We start from the raw sequence: 17,855 nt of genomic DNA on the forward strand, positions 1-17,855 counted from the left end.
AGATATGGATATTTTTCTTACACGAACACATCGCTTCAGAAGGACTTTATTAACCCCTATAAATGTGGAGTACATTTATGATAGATTCAAAATATCAACACCCATTCACTGCCATTATAAAGCTTGGAAGAGCCAGGACATTTTAATACAACTCAGATTGTATTAGTTTGAAAGAAGAAAGTCATATTCACCTAGGATGGTTTGAGGGTAAGTAAATCATGGGGTAATTTTCATTTTTGGGTGAACTATCCCTTTAAGCATTTAACCCTCCTGTTGTGTTGAAAATCTTGGTAGAGCTTTTATGTTGCAGGTCAAATATTCCCACATTGGTTTCCCTGCAATTTGCCAAAAAAATAACCAATATGAAAAAACACTCGGGTCCATTGTTGTTTGTTTGGAACAATATGAGCCTTTCAATTCTTCTTAATTGAAAGACAAACAAGCTCAGGTGTCTCATTAAACGAAGAAGCTATTTGGTAAGTCTTTTTCACGCACAGTATTGATTGTTTTTTTGTTTTTGTTTTTTGGGAAGTGCATCACTACAATAATGGCCACTTAAAAAAATTATAATCCTGAAAGATAATCAGAATAATAACATCATAATAACATAATACATTAGTTAATAACATAATAATACATTTCTAATTTGATGTAGTTAATGATGGTGCATGTGTGTGATGTGTGTGTGTATATCCACAATTGTTTCCATGCAATTCAGCAATAAATAACCATTATGAAATGAACTAAAGGGTAGTGTAAACACATAAAACCTCTATTTCAGCTTTAAAAAATGTAAAGGAAATTTTGAACTCCTGTGGTTCCTCCCTTTGTGTTAGGGGTCAATTTGACCCACATATTTTTATTTTCAAAACTAGCTGCACAGACAAAAATAAAAACATTTCCTATTTTTTGGTCATGGCTACTTGTAGTGGCTATTTTGCACACTGAGGTGCAAATACTGTGACTACAGTTAAGTATAAATAGCATCTAACATTATTTGTAATTGTAGTGTAAATAGTATTTATCGCTATTTGTACTTGATGTGCAGACTAGTATTTGAGATCCAAAAAACAAATAACTGAAAACATCATTTCACAGACTTTGACTGTGAAACTCAAATAGATGAAGAAACCACAAATTATATTTGAATGATTGGTGAGTCTTCAATTTTGAGTAAACTATGAATCCTAAGTATGGGAAAAAGTTCCCATGTATTTCACGATTTAGTTTTTGACCAGCTGCAATAAAAGTTTGACTGAAGAAAACATGACCCTTTGCCGTTTTTTCAAGAAACTACTTTTCATGGAAATCAATGGGGGTCAATTTGACCTCAAAACAATCTATGTAACCAAAAATTGTACAGCTTTTTCGCTTTGCATGCACATTCTTGACAAGTAAAAGTAAAAAAAAATCAAGATGTTTATCCACTGTTTCAAGCTGTTTAAAAATAGCAATATAAAACACAAAATAGCAATGTGACATGTTCAAAGTGAAACATTGGGAATTGACTGGATTGCAACATGCTGCGATATTATTGGTTAATATTATTTTTCCACACCCACACTGTCTTGATTGCACAAGGCGAAATGTAATTTCACAGACGTAAAAAGTTATTGCATTTCCATGAAATAATTTGCAACAAACAAGTTGATCTACGGAATAAAGTGCACTGATCATCCGTCAGTAAGACCTGGGACTTTTATTAAAAACTAGATACTGTCAATTTTGATTTCATGTTGATTTACAGAGCTCTCCGCAGAATGATGCAAGCAGGAACAGATGGCCAAACACAGACCCTGCTAAACCTGAGAGACATTGAGTTTCCTCTGAAAAGATTTTATCAGCATCGACATTTGTTGCTCCTGCAAGAGACGGTCATAAGGACGGAAACATATGCCGAAGCGAAAGGATTCAGCGACTAGAAACAGCACCTCAATGTTGCCTGCAGACTCCCGTTTCTCTGCGGAGTTCGCGTGGCCTCTCGTTACCACCTTTAATGTCATCATCTACTTTTACAGCTGCCATCATCTTGTGTTATTTCTGTTTTTCAGGTAAAGCAGACATCATTTTGGTGTTTTCATTCAGAGAGTAACCTTCTAGCATCCAGCGCTGCTGTTCCCAAGAGCTTTGATGAAATATCACAATAACACATAACACAGGGGGCAACGGGATTATGGGACATGTAAACAGGCAGTTTTCAGCAGGAGACGTAGTCAATGTAAAAATAGAGCATGACAGCATGAAGGCTTTTTTTTCTCCGTCAAATATAAGTTGTGGTCTTTGAAGTGTTCTGGTTTAGAGGAACCTGAGGCAGTTCATTGTAATTATTTAACACTTAGGCCCACCAGACTGTAGCCGGTGATGTATTTTTCATGTTTTCACAACAAATTATGCCTCAGACGTAGGGGATAAAAAAAAAAAAAGACAGAAGGACTCATTTATTTCAGTATCTTTTTTCTCTTTTTGTAACGGCTTAATTAAACATATTTATTCTTCAAAGTCAAAGTAATTATTTGTTTTTGCATATTCTAAATGCAAAGTGTGCTTTGGATTCTTGGTATCTGCCTCTTGTTTGTGTCTTTTCTCCATCAATAAGTCACAATGAGAATACTAACAGACTTATTAATAATATCCACATTTTCGGTGCAAATTAAACAAGTCATATTTCCATGTGATACAATGTATCTTAAAAGCGTTTTGAGCTAATAAACTGAGAATCATGTCTTCACCAAATGAAACATTACCATACAAAATCTCTAGTCCAAAAATTCTTGTTCAAGATGTTTGTTGGCATGCAGCATCCTGCTTTCCCTCAGCCAGTTTTACACTTCACACTTTTGCTGACTCACTTTCACACTCCAGCAATCAAAGCCAAAGTTCAAAACAGCACATGTCCAGCATGTCTGGCGCAGCTATAGAAATGACATGGCTTGTCTCATCCAACTGGGCAGAAAACTGAGCCCAAGAGGAAAGGCGAGAGCTTTTGAGTGTTTTAGAGAGGCATGAGCCAAGAAAACTGCGAGTCCTTCTGAAGGCCAAAACCTTCCTGTCTACACCTGATCTGCAAAGATTGCTCATATGCGTAATGGAAAATGTCTCAACTTATTTGACAGAAGTTGACAGACTAACAGAGTTCAAACTATCACACTATAAAATATTCTTCAGTAATAATGGATTCTGGCGTAAGGAGCATAAAGGAGGATCTTCACCTGTTAACAGAAACATAGGAGTTAGTCTGGAGTGCTATATGTATAGGTAATATGATCGCATCGATTTTCAAAATTGACACGCTAAGACAAAGTGCCTTCTTTTTGCCATGATAATTATAACAAGCCCAACATATGTATTTCCTTATAAGTCACTTAGTAAGAAACTGTCAAGAATTACAAGAGGAGAACTGTAAATGCAAAAAGACTTAAGGCAATCCTGTGTCATAAAGCACTGAAGTAAAGTCAACTGCTGGGGTTTGCCCTGTAGCATTAAGAGCTCTGGGGAAATCTCAGAGCAATGTGACAGCTCAACAATCCCCTACTCTCTCATCTTACAGAGTTAATTTACAGGCACAATGTTAGGCCGATTATACTTAATAAAACAGAAAAAAAAGGTTGTGTAAATTCCATAAACTATATATTTTTATTGATGAAAGATTATAAATTAATGATTAGTTAAAGATAAAATGCACAATAATTGTCATGTAAACACGGTTTTCCTATATTTGTAGATTTTCAAATTAGTTAATTTGTTATGCATGCAAGCACACAGAGGGCCAGATGTACGTACATTTGCGAATGCAGCGTTAATAGCGCCATGGCCAAGACACAGAAAGCGCTTGATGTGAAACCGCAGTGTGCGTGTTATGTACCAAAACCAAACCCATCAGGTAATCAGCGCCTGTCCCCGCCCACTATACCGTAAATTGCGCGCGTCAAGTTCTTGCACTATGATACGGCTGAGTGCAGACTGCGATATTCCCACTGCTGATGCTATGACTGTTTGAAATGATCCTGCTGCCAATAATTGTAATGTAGCGAGGAGTTAAACAACTGCTGGAAGGGAATGTGAACGCTGAGTCGGAGATTCGATGTCATCTTTGATTTCTTCCAGTACTGTAATATTGCGTAGCTGCTTAATCTGTAACGCTTAATGATTTCGTTTTCACTCAAGTGAAAAAGTGTGATTCTTGTGGCAAAAATCTATTCAGCTCGTCTCCTTAGCCTATGTCTTCGTCTTGCTCGGATTACTGCTGCCATTTCACCAGGAGGCATATGCCAGGAAACCCGCTTCCTAAGTTACACCTGCTTTTAAGAGGCGGAGAATTTTCTGCGCAAAATAGAGGCGCGCTTTCACCGTCTTTTTCTGTACATAACGCGGAATACATAATTAGGCGCAGTTTGCGCTTCCCCTCCCGTCTCTATGTGACACTCCCACTTTAACCTTCCCATGAATGCATATGCATGACACGAAAAGCGCATTTTGCCATTTTCAGTTCACGCGACAGGCAGTCTGCGCTTTCATCTCGGTGCGTCCCATACCTCGCCATGGTTTTATGAACACTTTGCGAAACAAATACGCCTGAAGTGGGCGCAAAAGCGTTAGTACATCTGGCCCTCAATGATGCTGTAAAAAGTCAACATGAAGTCAAATAAAATGAGTAACCCAATGTAAGCCCAAAGATTTCCATACATTTGCATTAAGAATGGGCCTAAAGGTGAAGTCACATTTACTGTGGATTATGGATTTTTGTGGAGGAAATAAAGTCATTTCAGTAGGTATCTACACGATATGGAATTTCACGTAAGAGCGAAAGTTTTCTCAACGGGTTCAAGTTTGTCTTCTAATGGTCACACGTCTTCACGTGATGAGAATTCACATGTCAGAGTTGACTGCAGCGAAATTCGCATGAGCATGTTTCTGGTCTCCCGCATTCGCATGCATACGAATGGTGGTCACTGGAACGAAACGTGTAGTGTGACCACTCCTCAATGCTGCAGACTATAAAACTTTCTAAAGCTGTCAAAGCCATTGCCTAGTGGTTCAAATCTGGGTCGCAACATTTTCCACATTACCCTTCCACTCTCTACTATTGAATCAATAAAATTGCAGAAAAATACAATTGAAAAGAAAACCAAGCCATTAACCCAACCATCCTATCTCAGAAGACAAGTTGGGAGTGTGTAAGTGTTTGTGTGTGTAAGAAAAATTGTGTGGCTAATGACCACCCTGCCCTATAATTCAGCAATGAAGACATTCTCTCTGGTCAGCGAGAGGGAGGCGTTCAGGGCAGATGGGTTAAAGAAAGAGCAGCAGAACCTTCAGTACGGAGTCAATGCTTCGTCCCTGCACTCCTCTTCAAACTGCCAAACACACTGCGAATCAATGTGCAGTTATTAACAGAATTAATCTGTCCCATAAGGACAGATTAAGGAAGCATGAAATACAGGGGAAGGAGTAATGCAGAGAGCGCGAGACCTGTCTGCGTCTTACAGAGGGAGATATTTTCTAATCATCAAGTACTGGAAGCCCTGAATGACGTGATTCTCGAAGACATTTGTCTGTCAATGATTTCAAAGGAAGCATATGTCTGAATCTTTCTGTCATGTCAAATTGCTTCACATTTAAATATCTTGACAGGTCTCTGATTCCTCGGGGGGCAAGCAAGACTATCTGCTGAGAGTCTAAGCATAGTCCAGTGGCCAAAAGGCCGAGTGTGAGGCCGAGTTTGACATCCTGAGATTTAACTATATGTTTCTGAAATATTTTTTTCCATTGTAATGCACATTTTTCCCAGTCGACAACATGCTTTCTACTCGCATCATCTCTCTTAGCCACAGGAGATGGTTTCCCTTCAGCTTGACCCGTTACAACTGACAAGCTAAATTAAATGTTGTCTCCACTCTTTTTCTCACCTATGCCAACATTCTTATTCTTTCACGCCCCTAAAAGCCAGGAGTACGTGTGTGAGCATGCACTCACGGGTCCCTGGTGTCCTCTTGCTATCTAGCATTAAAGACCCATCACAGCGTTGTGTCATATCTCCTTGTTTGCCCTCTGCAGGAGCTGTAACTATCACTGGTCTCCGTCTCTTGGACCCTCTGGACACTAGCGGTATTAAAACGACAGAGATCTTCTGAGGGATCCTGGGTTTGTCCTACTTGCATCACAGGCAAATGGAGGAAACCTTACTGTGGTTCAAAACAACCTTGCCATGGGCTCAAGTCCCATGCATCTGCCTCAGAGACGGAGCTGTGACCTTCTCATTTTAGTCCTGGACACTTTTTCATGTTTGTAAAAAAGGAACCAATGAAAATCCCCATAGGAAAGAAAATGTACGAAGGAGATTTTTTAATAGTAACCGTTTCTCCTAATTTGAAATGAGAGCCAATAGACATGTTTACTTAAAGTAATAGTTCACTCAAAAAAAATTTATTTGGTCATGATTTACCTACCTTCATGTAATTCAATGGGTAACAAAAGAACATATTTTGAAATATGTTTAGAACAAGATAGTGAGTAAATGATGACTGAATTTAAATTTTTGGCTGAACCATCCCTTTAAGGGCCAGATTTACTAAACAGGGCAAATTAGCTTGAGAGCGCTATCCTGAGATACAGACTCTTTAGACCCCAGACATGCTTCCTCTAGAGCAGTGGTCTCAAACTCGCGGCCGATATTTTGTGGCCCCCTACTTGACATTAAAGTTTAATGTTAGTGCGGCCCGTCGTTGCGTGTGCCGCGTTTAAAAATATATATATATATTTGTATCCCTTACGGGCTACCATAGATAGTCTCGTGACAGCTTACGGTGGGTTTGTTGTCAATAGTTGTCATAGACAACCGCGAAGTACAAACATACTGCGCCTGGGAAAAATGAGCGTGTCGCTTCAATTATGAGCGCGCTTGCCGCGCGCCTACATTTGAAATAACCAACTTGAGCGCGCAAAATATGTGAGCGCGATATGTGAACGGCCCCTTGTCGAGCTGCCACCAATCAGGCCACGAGCTACTGGTAGCTCGCGAGCGACGTGTTGGAGAGAGACCCTGCTCTAAAACAATGTGAGAATAATCATTTTGAGCTTGTAATATGTGTCCAACAGGTTGATAAGAAGGTTTGCTTTGATTTGTGCAATCAGTAATTTGAGACACTATACGTAGAAAGAATTCAATAAGACGGGCAGACATGACTGCAAATATTTGTATTTCAAAAGCAATAATTGTTTTTCTAAGTATAATAAAAGGAAATGTGCCTTCCAAAAAAAAAAAAACATTCAATATCATTAATGTGTTGTATAAAGAAAATAAAAAGGACATAAGCAAATATAAATATCACAAATATGTGTTATAGACAAAGAAAGTTTGTAAAAATGAACTTCAACTGTCAGAAGGACAGCTCATGAAGAACCAATGATGTACAGAAAGGAATGTTCAAATTCAGAGGAACAGTTCAGAAGAAATGTTAATAATAAATATTGAGAAGATTGGATCAGTTGTGCTACTTTTTGGGAATACTTGAATACTATTTTTTGTGGAATACTTGATGCAGCCCAGCCTGACCCCGACTCTCCCTCCAGCGGCCCCCAGTTAAGTTGAGTTTGAGACCCCTGCTCTAGAGTTTCAGAAGAGATGTCAACATGGTTAAAAACTCCTGAAATATGCCAAAATCTTCAAAAATATACAAGAAAGAAAGGTTATATTTAAGAACTGAAAAATTTCTCTCGTTTTTTTTTTCCAAGACCAAATTATGTAAACTATGCTATTTATAGCTCTATATAAGTCAGCAAAGACGCTCCACCCACCTACAAAAACAAATTCAAACAAATCCCGTCACTATAGCTACACTAAAAAACAACCATCAGATTTGCCTATTTTTTGGAACTTCAAATAAAGCAAACAAACAAAATCCAGAAATGTCAGTAAACTGGATAAAAATATTCTAAAAGACAATGCAGCAACATGAGATAAATACTAGACACAAAGTTATTTATAATATCATATGTGTCTTTCATCATTGTACACTGTGGAATATTTTAATGAACAGCATATTGCATTCTGCACTAGTCGGGTCTTGGCTACAGATTACATTTAACAGTGTTGTTATACTATTAGTGTTTTTAAAGATTGCCTTTAGCACTAGATGATGGCAAAGGGAAATAAAAATAGATGGAATTGAGAATTAACAACTAAATATCTACACACCATCTAATATTTAAGAATGATAATGATATAGCATGCATCCCTAATTCAAAACTAAAACAGTTGATTAATTAAAAATGTGGTTTTACATTAACTATAAATTTCTCATGATATGACCCCTTTAAAAGAAGCATAACTGATCACACTCCAAGTCTCCTGAGCTATGAAAGAGCAGCATCTGAGAAATGAAAACTTCCACTGATCCTAACAGGATGCTCAAACTCCTTTAAGACTTCTTTGTATCTTAAAATAATTATTTTTATGAAAATGGAGCAAAATAACGAGTGAAAGAAGACGAGAGGAGGTGTAAATCTTAATTTGCTCAGCAAGGAATGTGTTTCTGTTTTTCTCAGCTCAATATGACACCAGGAGTGGCGGCAGATATATGATAATGTCTTCACGGAGAGAAGATGCATGAAATGAAAGTACAAAGCTGTGAACGATATTCTAATGGACTCTCGGGGTTTTATTTGTTGTTCGGAATGTTTTCACACCTTTAGTCCCATTTAAAGGAAACGCACATATATGGAATTCCATCAGTCTTGACTCCCTCCTTCCCCGTCTGCAGTCGGCTTTGCCTCCCAGATGATAATTTGCACCAGAGTCCCATTAGGGATGTTTGAACACAGCAGTCCATCTTTGCTATTTACCAAACCTGCTTCCATCATCTAACGCACAGCAGAGGCAAGAGTTGGACCATTAGCACTAGGACGGGGAACCCCAAGGGCCAGAAACAGGACCACATGCCTGGTACAACCACACAGCTCAGCAATACGCACTATACAGCCGACCTACAAATGAATTCTGAGAGAGCACATTGATGGGCTGCAAGCTGTAGGGGTTCAGGAGAATGCAGTGTCAAGTTAAAACACCTTCGTCAAAATGTTGGATGTTTATGCTTCGAAGCCAAAGATGATTTACCTGGACTCCCAACCTTCGCACTGATGCATGTCCCTGAAAAGGAGCTTTGCGGATGTTCCTAAAAACTGCTAGGGCTGTAGAAATGACAATAAATGAAAAAACATCTACAGATATATAGAGCATTGCCTCTGATTTAGAAAGTGGTAAGTTCTGTAAGGCCACCTACATAAGTCATATCCTCTGGAACCTTGATCTTTAATAAGTCTAGATGATGTCACATCATTCAGTACGATTAGAGAATTAGACGGTATTCATGCGAGACCTCTGACAGAGTACCTATTAATTATGTATTTATGCTTCATCAGTGCCCATGGGGCCAACCTGGCTCCCTAGTTTTATTTTCTAGCATGTTTATTTGTGCAAAAGCACTTAAGTTGTTTGAAAATGGCCCTCTTTTGTTCTCCTCTATAATAAATTCATACCTTAAATGGAAGATAAACAACCACATACAGTCGAGGCTCATGATAGTGAATTCAGGGTAATGTATCATTTCATGCAGATTTTCTGCCGAGACCCTCCGAGATGCACAATAATTCATGGCGAAGTGCATTTTATTCTTTTTTCTTTTTTGGGTGGGAAATCGTTGATGCAAGTATAAACATTAAAAGTTACAACATATTCCACTCCTAGTCCTTTGGAGAAATATCTTCAGTAGAGGAGTTAGAGAAGGTTTTAGCAGCCCAAAGGGAAATATTTCGGCAGCATGACAAGCAGCATTCTGCAGTATATGAACCTCTGAAGAATTTTTTTTTTCCATTTAGCAGAGGTCAGCTGGACTCTGTGCCTGTCAATAAATATCGATGTTTCAAAATTACAGCGCCACTCTTCGGTTCTCCGGCATCTTTGTTGTTTCAACCTAATAACTATCAATAAATGTAAAGTTGATTTATTGTTAATGTTCTCACCGGGAAAAAATTACGGTTATCAAAATGCTGCAGAAGCCTTTTGTCTCACAAAAGAATCAAGCTCTGTCTGTCAAAGTTGAGGCGTGCCTGTCGACTCCTTTTCAACCTCGTTTCATCTTTCTCCAGCAATCTAAAAAAAAAAAAGAAGCGGCTTTCAAACAGGAAATGGAGCTTTCAGTCCTGAAAAGCTGTCAGGCAAGAACACATAGTTGCACCTTTAGTTCAGTCTCACCTGCTTTGCTGAACCTCAAGCGAAGTCATTCGACAGATGCATCATTTTCAAAGCGCACTTAAGACGACTGGGTTCAGCCTAAAAAATACCATGCTCTCCAGGTCTGTCGGCGTGCTATCTGATCTGACTTCATGGCTTTTATAAGATTACTGCCCAGCCGTTCTTCATTATAGACCATTATCAGTATTGATAAGGTGAAAATAAAGTGCACTTAGCTCACAGATTTTCTGTTTATAGGGCCATTCTCGGCTCAAACCGCAGAGGACTGACAGGATCTTAACAGAATCTTGCCTTGGCTTCGGTGTCGTACATTGCTTCATTCGTTTGCCGGACATATCTGATATTAAAAGAAGACGGTTTTGAGTTTGTTGGCTCACTCAAAGCAGGAGGAGTCAATTCACTCAAGCTGCACCATTTAGCTTTGGTCTGCTGCCAAGCAGGCGTGCCGGACGGATACGTCTGCGCTTCATGTGTGATTTTGCGGATGTTTCAGAGCATGCTGATTGAATCAGAGTTCTCCTTTATTAAATCATAGCACCACAGCAATTGATGCAGCCATTCAAAACTAGCTCTTCTTAATGTACAGATGGCTTTGTTTACTGTGCTGAAAAAGGCACGGCTGTACTGCGCTCAGCAGAAGTTGCTCGGTTGTTCTGAGGTAGTCTAGGGGTTCAGACGTGAGTCAAAGACAAACAGTGAATCTCGGACAACTTTTTTCGTTTTTTGCGTGAGGGAATGATTCAATTTCTAGATAAAATTATTAATAAAAGTACAGTCTCACAGGCTTTGCCAGATGCATTTTTATCTTGCTTGATTTCGCAAGATAGAGCACTAGGGAACTACTCTGCTGAAACATCTAAGGTTTATACAAGACTTAAACAAACGACTACATTTACTTCCAAATGATCTATAGAAAAACTTGAGTGAGTTATTTTAAGAGCTGCCACAAGGCTTCTTCGTTTCAGACTAGCAGGAAATAACTCATCATTAGTAAAACATTTTGCATGCTTTACGGAGACCTGACTGTTGCAGACATCACCGAACACAAAATAAGGAGGCTTCGCCTCTTTCAAAAAGAACATTATTAGAGGTTCTTTATAGGAAATGCTTTAAGGCTTTAAGATCTGCCTAGAACGAAGAGAGACAACACAGAGCTGCATGCTGAGAACAATTATTATAAGCTCCCGTGGCGACTACTTGCAATTCCCATCAAAAGATGCCATCAAAGCATTCGGTTTACTAGCACAAAATAATGAAGAAGTATTAACCGCGCCTCACGGGGTTCAGATCACACAACACTCCCGATAGAAAGAAGCCTTCCTCTGCGGCAAAGCAGCCTGTGTTTTGAAATTGGTCACTCTGAAACACACCGTCAGCCTCTTATCAGAAATGTGACCACAAAGCAATCCGGGGATTTGGAAGGTGAAGTTACAACGGCAGCTGTTAAGAATGCATTGTTACCACAGAAAAAACATACACAAAATTATCTGAAGGTAAGAGGACAGTAACCCCGCCCTCAACCGCTGTTATGTAGTCAGAGGATTGATTTGCATTTAAATAAGCCAGGCTTATGCTTGTATTGTGGCACTCATCCGTGCTACGGTAAACAGGCTTGCTATGTAATGCCACCAGACTCCAGACCTGTCAATCCAGGTGTGCGATTGTCCACGGCACAAACTTCCTGCAGACACAGAAACCCTTATCAGATCAAGCGTTTCACATCCAGCAACATAAATCTGTGCGGAATTTACCAGGCCTGCTTAAGTCTATCTCTCAGAGTCTGTTAGGACAACAACCAAACAACTGCTATGCGACGCAAATATGTGGCAGCGTCACATTGATTCATAGCTGCAATATAGTGCGAGAATAAAATGATGCTGATGTTTTTTTAAACTACCCCCTTCAGCAAATTAGAGAGAGAAATAAATGATCAAATGATTGATTGTGCAGACTGAGGAAAAATAAGCTCATATACACACACACACAGACGAACAGCCACCCACATACAGAGCAGGGACCCTCACACAAACACACAGGATTGCTGAAATAGTATACAAACATGTCAAGAAATGACTTTGTTATTACCTGCTTAGATCCCATTAGGCCTGTCAATGCTTCAGTGTGGGTGAGGAGAAAGAAACTTTGATAAAAAGTGTTAAGTGACATTTCAGAAAATCTGACGGCCTTCAAGCTTTAATGTGATCTAATTAACCCAGAGACAAGTAGAGCAGCACTTCTGCACTGGTAACCATCAGGTTAAGAGATGTGCGAGAGCTACAACTACTGATGAAATGTAAAAGTCTTATTTTCTTGGCCCCATAAGTAACAACCAGCCTTTCCTGACAGCCAGGTTTTTTCTTTTGTTTTACGAGTATTGTCCATGCATCCCGGTCGGTATCTGTGGAACTGCCCTCGGAATGATGGCGAGCCAGCAAAAATAACATAAAGCTCTTTCTATCTCTGCCATCTCTCTGAGTTGTGATTTTCTCTTCACTTATTTATGGGCTAATCCGTCTCTGTCCGACTCAAATCAAATTGCATAAAAAACAAATAGAGGAGAGAGCAGATGGAGGCTGACCCCCATCCGCACGGGCCGAGCCGAAGTCGGGAACACACTCTGCCTCATTCCCAGGCTGACCCGGCCCGAGTCAAGCCATCACACTCAAACGGACAGCAAGAAGGATGAGACCAGCTGGGAGAAAATTGGTGTTTACCTGGGTGCTTCACAGAGCAGATTACACTTAAATACCACATTGCCGGCTGAAGCTTAAATGCGGATTTGAGGCAATGGAGGGTTCAGAGATGTGTAAAATAAAAGAAACAGGTGGGAGAAAATTTAAGCTTCTACAAACAGGAAAAGATATACACTGCATCTGTAATGCCTGGACAAGCTGTCCTTGAAAGCACAAACGAACACCATGATACCTTTCAGAACCTTTAGTATGAGCAGAATGAATACAAGGTCCACAGAGATGATCTTATCATTCCTTCTATGTTCAAGGCTCAAAAATAAGGACTGCCTGGCCTGGGATCAGCGTGAAAGCCTCTCAGAAAAGTTGATAGGATCAACACTGGCCAAATGGTCCCTGCGTAGTCATGCAATTTAATTTATCATTTGCTCATTGCTTTTAAATCTTGCCAGTGTAAACAATCAAATGATTTGAAATCATTTATGCACAAGAAGGCACGAAAAAGGCACTCGCGCACTCTGACACGGTTTTCTGTGCACACAAAGCCACCTCTTAGACTGTGCGAGTGAGTTCTCTTTTGCGTCTTATTGCAGTTCAATGAACAAATAAACACACACTTATGTCAAGATGCCCGTCTTGGCATATCATTGCAAACAGTCAGTTATGTCTTCGGTGAACATAAAAAGCTGGGATAAAATCAGATGCCTGACAGCAGCCTAATATACTTGCTGCTGTCTTTGTTTTTAATGTTAATCACACAACAAAGAAAAAGAGAAAATCACTCACTGCTCTTGGCTGAATCACTTTAGCATCTTCAATAAGAATCCGTGTGTTTAATTAATACAGTGAAGACTATGCAGTGTTATTTTACATCTGATAACTTGTTTCTTACCTTAATACTGTTACTGTTAGACTTGCCTAGAAAACTGTTTTCATTGTTCTATTGTATCATTGTTCTATTGTATTTATTTGTGCTGTTGCTTATCATTTGTTTATTTGTTCTATTTATTAATGATTTGTGAAATTTCTGAAATATCTACAATTTGGTTTTGTAACAACCTTATTTACTAGAAAACAAGGTTACACAGGTCAAAAACTATAAAAACAATCACTTTTTCTGTGCAGACAGAGCGAGTAAAAATCAGAACCACTGACCGGACGGTCAGGCCAGTATAAAAAAAATCCTTGTGTTAAGTCAGGTATGTCCATAAACTAGTTTAACCAAAGGAAAAAGAGCACTGACTAAACAAAGGCGCTCAGTTTCCAGCATTATCGAAGTGCCACAGCTGTAAAAATGTAGCCTACATAATACAACCCAAGCCGCTTACAGATAAAAGGCCAAGGATGTCTTGTCAAACAACAGCCGAGATGCCCCCACACAGTCCATGTTTTATGAAAGACAAGCTCTGATTACAATATAATTGTTAGCAAGCGTTGACAGCATCTTGTATAACAGCGTGTGGGCTGCACAAAACCGAGCAGCGCTACACTGCCCCCACGGCTGCAAGCCACTGCTGACAATGCTGATGGTGTTTATGACACTTAAAGGGGAAACATGATGCCTTCTGCAGCAATCAGGAAGTTGTGGAGTGCGATGGGCGGGATCTGGGAAATTCAATATTTGCTCAGTTCAACATGCCGCGGCTATTAAAACGTGTGACAGAGCGAAAATAAAGCAAAACAAATTTTTTAAGAGATGCACTTGTTTCACCGACCTCTCTTGAGTCTCTTTGAATGGGTCCGCCCAAGGGTCCCTTTCACGGGGTCTTTGGCTGCTCCTTGTTCGGTGAGAGCTATAAGTGGTGTCTGGGCCAAGCATGAATGAGATTGTCCCCATCGCTGCGGGGGAAGGATCTGCTGCTCCCCCTCACTGCCGGGGCCGCAGAGCAGAGCAGATAAAGGGATCAGATGAAGGGTGTCAGATCGCATCGACTTTTCTTCTCCTTCTGTTTCCCTAGCCACAGCACCACGATTCAACTGACAAGAGATGCTAAATAAACCCCGCGTTCATTTGTAACACAAGAGTTGGCCATGGTTAACAAAGCGTCCCCGGGGACTGGTACAAACACAAGGCTCACCTGATAGCATCTCGGCTCGCCAACGGAACAGTTTTTCTGACGGCAAGTATAAATAACTGTTACTCAGATTAATCTCTCGCATAGCTGGTTGGAAGAAGGCGATCATTAATTTTATGCATAGTTTTTGTAAACTGTTCATGAAACGTGTCTGTTTGCAGCTGAGCTGAGATGCTATAAGGCAACACAAACTTGAAGCACGGATAAGAGCAGAAGGGGGCCTGCAGTATATCATCAGTGTGTAAACTCAAAGTTCTGCGCCACTGAAGTGCAACACCGTGTGCATATGGCGTAAACACAACTCTGCAGCAAAAATCCTGTCAGTTTTTCCTCTCAGGTCATAAAAAATGATTTTCAGAGTGATGGCAAAGCACTCCCTCTCAAGACTCACACGAGGGAGGTAAAAAAAAAAAGAAAGAAAAAAAGAAACATCCCTGCGAGGCTCAACATCTCGGCACACAGACTCATAAAAAGCAGTAATAAACCCGAAAGCCTCTTGAGATTTGATGTTCATTCGCTCAAGTGTGCATGTGGGAGCCATACCGGAGGCTTTATTGCTGGTTTCAGATTCAAATGAGGAGTTTGGCCCATGCTGGACTTTAAATGTGAGCGTTCAGGGGTTCATCTTCGGGTTATTTCAAGCTCACACAATCAAATAACACATAATCTCAGAAGATGGTTGAAGGGTGCAGAAGTCACCGCACTTGAAATGAAAACAAGTTTTAGGCTGTGATCTCTGCTGTTATATACCTCAAAAGTTTAAATCACAAAGGAAGATGGACAAATAGTTAACAGTGGATCCTAACCTCAACAAAAACACTCAAACTTCTACACTACATAGGCCTATCTTGTATTTTTAGATGCAAAATATTTGACAATTGAAAATGTGCAGTGTGCGAAATATACAGTTAATTTTGCGGAGGGGTCAAATATGAATTTTGACTTAAAAATTAAACAATTACAGTATTTAAGAAAAGTGCTTTTGATAATAATTACATCACTATTATTTTGTCAGTGAAAAACGCTCCGGCAGTCTATGGTGAGCCAATTTTGTTCACGAACATTTATGTAAAGCCATGTGAAAATATGAGCTCAGACTTATCCAATTTAAAAATCGTGTGAAAACGTATCTTCGCAGAAAGTTTACGTTCTTTCTTTGAAGACCTCTGCTTTTTGTTCTGACTTCCTTTGGAAGAGTGCAACCCTCAATCAGGGAGGTCCCCCCAAACTTCGCACACTGGTAGGCTAATTTAAGGCAGGGGTACTGATCACATATTAATTTCTAAAGCAAGTTGTAATGATCGCTACACACGAAATGTGAAAAAAGTAGCAAAGTGAAGACACCGATAAGAACAACGATTGTGATTGCCATATTCGTAACACAACCGATGCACGCAAACATGGTCAGTAGGCTACAAACCTAAAACAAGCGACGGGAACTGCTAACCACCACAAATACCTCAGAAATCCTACAAGACAGGTCGAATTTCAAATCATTAGAAGGTTTTGTGTATAGGCAGCGCACTTTTCGCTGCGTATAAAGTAGCTGACAGGTGAATATGATGCGTAGAGTATCTGTAAAAACTCCGTTCACTTACCGAACCCGAGCAGCCCGCAGATCAGCGGCAGCAGAAGCATCCCGGAGCGCATCGCTGGAGTCGATGAGGATCTCATCAGTAATGTGCTGGTTACTGAGGCAATGATGCGCGCTCACTGCAGTCCTTCAAAGTTAGGAGCGCTGATTTCTTACAAAAGGTCGGTCTACTCTTTGTGGAGGATCTTTCCTGCTTCTTTCTACGCTCTTTCTTCTGTATTGAACTGATGTAAGTTTTAAATGCAGCCTATAGACACTGTTCTCGGTCGCTGTGTCTCAACCCCGATGTGCGTTCTCTCACTCTGCCGCTCAGAGCACAGTGCCCGGCTCACTCCCAGTTAGCTCCAACTCTCTCACTCTCTCCATCACTCAGTGGCGGTGGCGGATGCCTGATGAGGCAGCCGTAGAGAACAGAGCACTGAACGGCTTCGCTCCTCCTTCCCCCGTCTCCTCCTCCCAGCTCCTAGCAGAGTCTGACACAAGTAAGCAGCACACAGTATGAATTAACGAATTAAATTATCGCTATTCTCAGTTTGGGAAAAGAGAGCTGGATGGTTTGTGAACAACGTCGTCAAAACACCGCGCCAAACTGAAGCATGTTTTGAGGTAGACATTTGGGGGTTTCAATGACTTTCTTACCACAGAGCTATGGAATGTTCAGGGACTAGACATTAAAGCATAGTATTAAAACAACCATACTAACTGCAAAATAATATTAACTAACCAAACAGAGATAATTCGTCTAATTCACGACCGTTATGATTTTAAATTGTCCTCGTGAGACCTACTGACGTGCTGAATTGTAAAAAGGAGGGAAAACCTAACTTCAAAATAGAGCTGGGTGAAAACTTTAAGTAGGCTACCCTAAAATACAGTGATTTCCAGAATAAAAGATTAATGCTGCACTTTAACACAAGTTAATACAAGTTTTTCGTGTATTCATAGGCTACAAAACATTTAGATTGTTACATTACTTGCCTTTTATTGCTGTTACCTGATGTTTACCACATTTACCATTGTGATGGCCCAAACCGTAGCATGCCGATGGAAGGGAAAAAACTGTGAAGAACATGTTCAAAAATACAAAGATTTTTTCATTAAAAAATGATTCATGATAAACTTTTTAACGTCAAACTTCAACTTTTTTTTTTCCATGTTGTTACATGATCTTTCTTACCATATTTACCATTGTGGCAGCTCAGGCCATGCCATGTAGACAGAAGAATTAACGCAAAGAAACGAAAAGA

At 40.0% G+C, this 17,855-nt stretch overlaps 1 protein-coding gene across 1 annotated transcript in view; it reads right to left on the reverse strand.

The window, feature by feature from the left end:
- kirrel3a (kirre like nephrin family adhesion molecule 3a) overlaps positions 1-16,937 on the reverse strand; it is a 145,885-nt gene extending 128,948 nt beyond the window's left edge. The window contains exon 1 of the mRNA XM_056244205.1: positions 16,613-16,937. Coding sequence (XP_056100180.1) covers positions 16,613-16,688 — 76 coding nt within the window. The 5' untranslated portion in view covers positions 16,689-16,937. The remainder of the gene's footprint in view (positions 1-16,612) is intronic.
- Positions 16,938-17,855: the final 918 nt, after the last annotated feature.

Source organism: Rhinichthys klamathensis, unplaced genomic scaffold (genome assembly GCF_029890125.1).
Source record: "Rhinichthys klamathensis goyatoka isolate OS25496 unplaced genomic scaffold, OSU_Roscu_1.1 h1tg000027l_1, whole genome shotgun sequence".
In the NCBI taxonomy this organism is placed as follows: Eukaryota; Metazoa; Chordata; class Actinopteri; order Cypriniformes; family Leuciscidae; genus Rhinichthys; species Rhinichthys klamathensis.